Below are 9,247 nucleotides of genomic sequence, written 5' to 3'. Positions count from 1 at the left end.
TTTTTTGAAAATTTTCAAATTTTTTAAAAATAGGGGAAAATGGTCATAAGTCGGCACATCAAGAGTTTTTTTCTGAAACAGAGGATAAAAATGGTTTAGTGACGCTTTAAATTCTTTGCTCAGGTACTGCGATACTCTATCTACAATTCTATTTCATTCCGAGCAGTGTGGAGTTTTTTGCGGTTGCAATGCAGCGTAAAGTGAAAAGGTCGATTCTTCCTATTTCTCAAAATGGTGGTCCTAAGCTAGCACCCCCTGGTAATTCTCAAAAAATTCAGAAACAGCTTTAATTACATCCTACAATTATATTAATTTTTCGAATGATTAAACTTGCTTTATTTATAAAATGATTCAATTTAAAGTTTAGAAAATTTGAATTTAAATCTAAGTAAAGATTAATAAAGAAAAACAAAAATTAATTCAGGCCGTGGATTCAATTCAATTCAGCGGTTATTTTCGGTTGATAATAATAAACTCTTGAATTGTTTATGCTTTCAATTTAAGTTAAAATTTAAGGCTCCTAACTATTTAGGGCTTCCCTTTTGTGATTCTACAAATTTCAATGACTTACATTTGAAACTCAATCTTTTGTAAGGTTTCAATAAAACACAGGACCATACAATAATTATTTAAATGTGCTGGCACCAACAGTAGGTTTTGCCCATAGAATTTTGGACGCTTATTCCAAATCTGAAATCAGATCATATAGAAAATTTAAGTAAAAATTAAAACAACAAAAATCAGATGTTTTTCTCAAAACGAGCAGAGAAAACAAACTCAAGACAAAATACCGAAAGGAACCATAATAATGAAATATCAAATTTCGTAAAAAAATAAATTTCAAAATCGAGTCATAAAAATGACAGAGTAAAACTCTAATTTTATTGGAACAATGTTCTCATCCAATAGGAAAAATTTTCTGTCACTTACAAAATTTATCTTTTATCCTAACCATTGTGACTAAATTTCTATTTCGGAAATAAATCAATAGATTCGTTGAATCCAGTATTCTTGGGATAATCACCAATTTGATTCTGAAAAACTATTTGCCTTTCGGTTTCAGGAATATTTCCCACGATATAGTAGAAAATATTTCAACAATTTTTTACACTGATACTCCAATGGATTTGAATCTTCTGCATTCTTGTAGATTTATCAGCACTTTATCCTTGAATTCAGCGCTCATCATAATTCCTCAGCTGTCAGATCGAACTTATTTAATTTCTCAAGACACCAAAACTGATAAAAGTGGTTACTGATCAAAAATTTATATCAAATTCAATACCAAAACTTACTAATCGTTATGTAAGAATTAATTCTTCAGCATATTGATAATCATAATTTTACGAGTCTCAATTGATGTTAAGCTCTCGCAGAAATAGCTACTTGTCTCGTGTATTAATTATCTTGATCAGTTTATCTCTTTGATTACATACTTCACAGAAGAAATATTTTTTTTTCTCAACACCCCACTCATAAATATATTATAAATATTCTTATTTAAAAAAATAAGATTTCCCCGAACTTATAATGTAACTCTCTCCCAAGGACTTGTCTTTCCTGAATCTTAATTGATTAGATAATGAAGTGAAGATACTATTCAATTTATAATCCTATTTTAAGACTTATTTGAGAGGAGAATTTCAAAAAAGTAACAAATATGTCGTGTTAAAAGACTTGTATTTAATTATTGTCAATTTTTCGGTGGAAGTTGAATAACTAAATGCATTTTCAACGAATGTAATAGGAACATGATTGATCCACTATCTCATTTTCCTCTTTTCTTATTTCGTCGGAAAAGAAACATTAATGCGACAAACAGTTGATATAGGAAAATATAGTCGTGAGGGCGGATGGAAAAGGAGATATATGGAATGTAGAGGTACAGACATTATTAACTCACAATTATAGCAGTGTATGAGCGTGTATTTGACAGTGTTCTTTTTCTCTTTGTCTCTCTCAAGCTTTCATTCTTCTTCACCTTTTCTTTCTTTCTTTCATTTACTCTCTCGCTCTTGTACGGGTAAGAATCCGCAGTATGAATGCGATTTATGTCGGAATGTCATTATTGCTAGTTGCTACCGAGCGAACTCTATTCGTTAATTAAATATTGATCATTCCAAACGTTTCTTTATTTCGTACTTAAATTATCTGTCTCTCAAAAATCTGCAGTTCAACATAAAAAAAAGCTATAGAATAGAGGAAATTTACAAATATACAAGTAATATAAAAGATGCTGCAAATATTTCTATATCTATAAAGATTCCTTTTCTTGTATTTCTTGTGTTACGATTATAGTTCGCTCGGGTACATCAACACATCGATGGATAAACGGAGTATGTATACCTCTATATTACAACGCGAATAGTGTAGGTGTGTCTTTGTCGACATCATCGTAAATAATTATAATCCATTATTATTCATCGTGATCGTCTTCTTCATTATCATCGAGTGATTCTAACAAGTCGGTATTAAATATCTTACAATACACATCATCTTTCATATATTTATTTATATATAATATTTATACTTTACCTTTCTTCTTAATATTCATTTATTATTGTATGCTATCTATCTAGGGTAGTCAGATTCTTCATTTTGTTTTCTCGTTCGCTTTGTCTCGAGTCGCTGATTCGGCGGTGGCGAAAGTGAAAAAAAAGACAACCTACTCGCGGCCAAGTCATTTCTAGAATGAATTGGGTCATTTGAAACATAAAATTATTGTGATTGAATTTTCGAGTTACAAAAAGGATATCTAACGATTGAATTTTTTGTTTGAGATATTTTGCAAACTTATGGCGCGATGACTTGACTTCGAGTTTACAGGTGAGTTTATGGAATGATGTAGGGCAAAAGTCACTGCGGCAAAAGTGTCGTGAAAATTTGTTCTTAACTAATAATAAGTACACAATCAAGAGGTTGCCTTTGAGAGAATGACTTCAGATACGATTTTATTCATCGCAGTGCTTTTTGCCGGAACTAAAAGTGACATTACGCTTATACACATACAAAATGAGTATGTTAACTTTTAGAGGGTGCCGTTACAATACAATACATTACATTATACGTTATATTAGTTTTCTATTATTAAATTATAAGCGTCGGACTTTACGTTTCTTTTTTTATGGTCAGCTGCATGCTATTCGCTCGTCTTTCTACCAACGGAAAGTTTTAAAATCTTTCCTCGTTATTTGTCGCAGGTACTAAATTAAAACTGTGCGACCGATTGACTGGGAATAAAGTAGAATCAAGAAAGTGTAAAATTTTGAAAAACAAATAAATCGATCGTTTTAAAAGCTAGTCGACGAACAATAGGGAAATAAATACATCACGTTCTTAGGAGGTAGGCGTAGTACTTTATGTACGCACAGTTTTCTTTCTACTTTGTTATACTTTTTAATATTAATACATACAAACATTGCAGTTCCGGGAGCCCTCTACGCACTGCCACTTATACGAAACACGAAATTAACTAATTACAATTAGGTATTGAGTATTATCAAATTTCAGGTGAAAGTGCGAACACAAGGAGGACCGATGTAGAAATCAAAAATAGAATACAAAGAATAAAACTATACAAAAGTACATATATACCAAGCGAATGAAGACGAAAATTCGCTCAATGAAATTGATGAAATACTTTTCTCATCTGCGAGAACCAAATTCCAGGATTCGCGGGTCCAAAATTTGACTTAGATTTGATGTGAATTTGGCTCAAATGAGATTTAGAAATACCATAATCCTCCTCGTTTATTTTGAATTTCATCACGGAAGAGAAAGTGTTCCTGGGTCAAAAGAAATGTAAAAAACAATTTTAACCCTTTGTTGCCCAATATGTATCTTAATACAAATTGTTTAAGTTTGTTTTATTAAAAACAATCAAATACATTAAAATAAGAAATTATGCGTTAAATATTCATTTCGGGGGTTCTTTAGTTACCCCAATTAGGAGACTAAGAAAATATGCCGTCCTCGAATAACGTGATTATATCACTCATGTACCACCTTAATTGAATCATTTACCTTCATTAATTCAGACTTTTCAAGTTTGTTCCATTTCTAAAAATTAATTAAATGCATTTATTATTATAATTTTTAACAAAAGCTTTTTTGTTCACAAAGTATCTTTTGAATGTTCAAAGAAAACCTTTCTCCGTGTTCATTTTGTGCGCTTCGGCCACGAAGAGTTTGTAAAACTGAAACTAGGCAGAATGACGAGCTTCGCACGTTCAAGAACCGGAAGAGAATCGTGAATAAGAAAGGAAGAAGAGGACAGAGAGCAGTACATATTTTTGTGAACGGTCAGTTTTCGTAGTATTTCAATAAATAAGCTACCTAGGGAGCGGTTCTTTTTGGGAAAGGGGCAGGCGCTCCTTAGATGACGACCCAGAGAGGACGAAGGGTAAGCGGAAGTTGTTTCACGAATTTGACTGATTTTCAAAAGACTTCACATACAGCATAATTTGATAAACATCCGCGAAGTTGAGAAACAATGTGATTACCCTTCCTTGAGTCATCATCACGTCATGTGTACCTAACCTAGTAATACAGTCTGCGATTAGCGTCCTAAGGATTAAATTCATTCGCGGTAAAGTAATATATTACACACACTCACACGTATCCACTAATACACACTCAGGCACGCATCATCAAAGATGCAACGTATGCACACCAAAACGTACACGTACTTGTGCCTAAAAAAATAAAATAAAATAGTAGGGTTATCGTTTTGACCATACATTTCCCGTTTAATAAAACTCGGAAACCTGTTTTAAATAAGTTTTTCAAGGAATTAATTTTTCTCCAAACTACCAAATGGTAAATGCCGAAGTGAAAGATGTATCGGGCAACACTGCCAGTTTACAGTTTATCGGCTATTTGATTTTATGACAACAAGATCGGCAGAATAAGAACCTGCAATTTCACAATAAGAACATGAAAATGTACAATGTTTGGATGAAATTAACGGTCATAAAGTACAATTTGAATCTCGTTTTCAAATTGTAAAGGGGAAGGAAAAGGACGATTTTAAAATGAATACTGTAGAATTGGTGTGTAAACGTGCACACTTTCGAACACATTGATACATTATTTTTAGGCGGCGTAATAGCACAGCGAGCGAGAGTTTTGCGCGACTTGAGCTCTATAGCGCAGACGCACGCGCATAAGAGATAACGATGGTGCAGCGCACACGCCGCGCTGCCCACGTGACTCTTCGCGCAGACATGGCGACACGAGCGACAGAACCTGGCCGGAGCACGAAGCCCTCGTCAGTCGAATGTACGATAAGATTATGAAGAAAATACAAAAGACTCAACACACAGTAATCAAGGAATCAAGGACAGTAACGATCGAACGATTACTAACGATCCATAATATAATACATTGGTCGCTTGCGATCGGCCGAGCGAACTGAACTTGTACTAACTTGTACAATCCGAGCAAGTCACCTTGATCGATGCATGAGTTTGGAAAAAAATTAGAATGCGAAACGTTACTTAAAATACTATTTGATATGAAAGAGATAAAAAGTGTTCAAATGAATTTGGTTTCAGTTGGTGTCATTTTTAGTCAAACTCAATATAAGAACATTTGTGCTTTTGTAGATTCACTGCAAGTGCAAAAAGCTAAATTTAACAATTCTAAGCAGTATACATATCTCTTAAGTATCAGTCCAATTTTCATGCAGCGACCGTTATCCTTACCGCGCTACATGACACGAAAAAACTTTTACGGGATTGTAGCAAGTAGCAGCTGATTTGAGAATTTGTTAATTGCTCTTGTATTCGTTTACAAATCGTATAAAAGCATACATTTATCCGATAATAATTTTTCTTTATAATCTGATTGATATACGTAACGCGTTCGAATCTTTCGCTGCATGTTTATAAATTCGCGTGTTGAACACTGAATTGTGATGCTAGACTTTTCGGGCAGGCGTAACTCCGACCGGACTTGAGTTTAGTCGATGGGCAACCAACTCGGCGGGTTTCAGGATCTCACGGATGAGGCAGTCTTGATCCACGAGTCGTAAAACGGCTCAATACTTGCTCGCCTCGAGGCGAAGACGACTCCCGTGTCGTCTCCGTGGACTCGAATCGACTTTGCGTAGCTTCCATCGATTCGAATGCCGATGACGATGCTTCGACCCCATCTTACTCATACTACTGTCTGCATGCAGGGAATTTTTCGTGGCCCTCAGACTAGAAGATGGCTTCCTCGTCTGCACGTTTAAAGGTTCTCGAGTTTCCCTCACACCCATGTTCTTCGTCACAATGTTGTTGTGTTTTTCAATATCCGAATTTGGATTAAACTTCATAAAATTAAAACACTCCTGTCGGCCATGGCCATTCTTGATCGGTCTTCCAGCCTTGTTAAATCCAAGATATACGGAACCATTGACCACACTCTTGTACCTCAGGTACGAATCATGATACACTTCGTAGAATTTACATCTGTCATTCCTCTGCTTCTTGGTCTGAAAACAATGAAAAAGAATTTATTAGATAAAATAGTATTGAACAGTGTTGTAACATACAGTGTGAGTCTGTCGTCTAACTAACGAACTTTGTTATCTACAATCATTATCCATAAGAGCTGTTCTCCTGCAACCGTCAATGTGTTAATATTCTTTACGGCAAAATGTAGATAACTTTCTTCATCATGACAACAGAATTATACTCAAGAAGTTCAATTGAATACACTGTATTACAATAATTGCGCAATTTGTCATGTTTGTAGGTAATGTTTAAATAAGTTTCTTGTGAGCCACGTTGGTATTTAGGTTAAGAAAATGAAATATTTCGTTAGAATATTTAGAATCATAATTGCGTTCTATAAATTTAAAGCGCGATTCTTTTCGTTAATGTTACTCGGAATGTTATCTTATGTCAATGACCAATGCAAATGTTAATACTTTGGAATTGATACACAGTTTCTGGTGAATACAAATTGAAGCGTTTGTGAGCAGCTTCGCTCATTAGTAAGGTTTCATAGTTAATGGAACTAATTTTCTTTAACTAGATTTGCACTATAGTTGGGTTAAATGAATCCCATGTAACAAAAGCCCTAGCCATGAGATGAATCAGACAGCTGATTAAGGCTGTGCAAAATCTAAAAGGATAGGATAATATTAGAATATGTTTTATTATAACGTAGCAAATTGTCAATTGTAAATAATTACCAGAGCTACTATTTTCCACTTGTCACTGTAGCAAATGTATCGATGGCTCTTTTCTGCGTAGATATACATCTGCTTATTTAAATTCCACGATAGTGTCGTCAAAGACTCTGCAACAGAGAAAAACGTTGGTTCATTAAATTAGTGGAACTCACAATTGCACAACGTAGGTATAAGGTTTCTCTAACACTGTCTATTATACAAGTTTCAATTGCGGGATAACAATAATTGCTGCATAATACAAGATTTTAAAATACAAGATTTTACAATTCATTCAGTTGTGTTTACTTATTCTTCAGATTGTTTAGCCTCCTAAGCTATCGGACTCTTCAAGCGCAAAACTGAAAGGTTGGTGTGAAGGCCCTACCTCACACCCCCCCTTTTTTGTTTCTATGTATAGTTTGTGTCGAATTGTGATCTTCTGTTTCGAAAGGAGGAAGCAGGAGGTGAAGTGAGGAGAGTCTTGTGTGGCGGTAGGAGTGCAAGGTGGTTTTCTACGAAGAGGCCTCGTCAAGGTTTATGACGTGAGTTGTACCTACTTCGGCAAGGCTCTCTTCTGCTTCTTCTTCATCTTTACTACACCTTTCCTGGCTAAGAAAAGAAGAAAGACGCGCGGCTAGTTGGTGCTAATGAAGGGGACACAGACGGGCCGGTGTATGCTTTGCCACTTAGCGTCGGAGCCTCGACCCCGAAGTGCACACTGGTCACTCACATAGTGTACCATCTCTCGTACTGCGATTACGAAATGCCCCGCGTTAAGAAACATGACGCCCTTTGTTCCAGAAGACGAACGGAAAATGATGAATTCCGTGTCTTTTCAAAGTACAAACATCCAGTTTCAAACAGTTTAAAAACATCCTGTTTTAAGAAATATTTTGCAATACAGTAGTTCGGATTCCAACTTAAAATGCATGGAAAAAATGGAAGGCCATGATTGTATAAGGGTCATCTCTATATGGTGAAACTGGCCATCTCTGGAAGGTCGAAAGAATATGTTCGAATCGATCTTCCCAAAGAGAAAACTGGACAAGATGTTCAACTTGACCACCTCGAAGGAAAATCTTGAGTATCTTGATAGGCTAATTCTCTGAGTGTTCAGAAAAGAAAGGGTGGCGGCTTATTTAAAGCACTTTCTCGAAAAAGAATACTAAACAAAAGTAAAGGAGGAGCTTTAGTAAACAGAAGAATCAGTTTTCGCGCCGCCACCGCCGGCGTCGTCGTGTCAGCACCTCCACCCGAATCCATCACCTCCGTCTCATCTTCTGTTCTTTCCATCTTCGAGAGTCGACAACAAGCCTCAGTGAGGACCGACGATTACTCAAGCTCACTTGCTTGTGAGCAAAAGAGAGAGATTCTCCACCAAGGAAGATTGAGACACCGTGAGAGCGCCCTTGGCTGGCACTTGGAAGCACGAAGGGAGGTCGTCTGGAGCTTGAAACTATAAGCGAACCAACTCAAGGAACGATAAAACGATCATCGGAATTCCCTACGAACCACGCGGGGGTCCTTCAACGGCCAAATACTGCTAAAAACCTTGGAGAAACTTGGTTCTTGATTTGGTCAGACCTCATATAGAGATATAGATTTATCGATTGTTCATTGGAAGTCTCGGCAGGATAACAGAAAAATGAATATCTCTTGCTCTAATGTTGGCTATCTTTCTTATATTTAGGTATTTAATTCTCAAGCGTAGAAGAAAAATAATTCTATATTGAGTAACACAAATGAAGTATGAGAGAAAGTACCTATCCTAATATTGATTGGAACTGACGTGGAACACTGGCTATAACTCAATCAAGTGTCTATTAGTAAAATCTATCAATGAAGTGATTTGCATTGTCGATTACGGAATAGATTGATTTATGGCTTGTCTGAAATTTATTATCAATAAAAATTCAAAGATTCTTTTCATTAAGAAAGTGACACAATTGATACCTAAAATATTACTAGACAGTTTTGTTAATGCTTGAAACAAAATTTAGGATCATCTTATCTTGGTTCGTGCAATTTTTTTACGAGCCCATTTCTACGTTAATCAGGGAGCATTATATGACTGGTAACTTCGTG

The 9,247-nt window shown here is 35.6% G+C and overlaps 1 protein-coding gene across 2 annotated transcripts in view; it reads right to left on the bottom strand.

Annotated features, from left to right (window-relative positions):
- Nucleotides 1–1,710: 1,710 nt before the first annotated feature.
- LOC117174814 overlaps nt 1,711–9,247 on the bottom strand; it is a 70,523-nt gene continuing 62,986 nt past the window's right edge. For both annotated transcript variants that reach the window (XM_033364194.1, XM_033364195.1), the window contains exons 4-5: nt 7,184–7,290; nt 1,711–6,478 (exon numbers count right to left, since the gene is read on the bottom strand). In XM_033364194.1, the coding sequence (XP_033220085.1) occupies nt 6,041–6,478; nt 7,184–7,290 (545 nt within the window). In that variant the 3' untranslated portion in view covers nt 1,711–6,040. The remainder of the gene's footprint in view (nt 6,479–7,183; nt 7,291–9,247) is intronic.

Source organism: Belonocnema kinseyi, chromosome 6 (assembly GCF_010883055.1).
Source record: "Belonocnema kinseyi isolate 2016_QV_RU_SX_M_011 chromosome 6, B_treatae_v1, whole genome shotgun sequence".
Classification (NCBI taxonomy): Eukaryota; Metazoa; Arthropoda; class Insecta; order Hymenoptera; family Cynipidae; genus Belonocnema; species Belonocnema kinseyi.
This window is presented reverse-complemented; position numbering and strand designations above follow the sequence as displayed.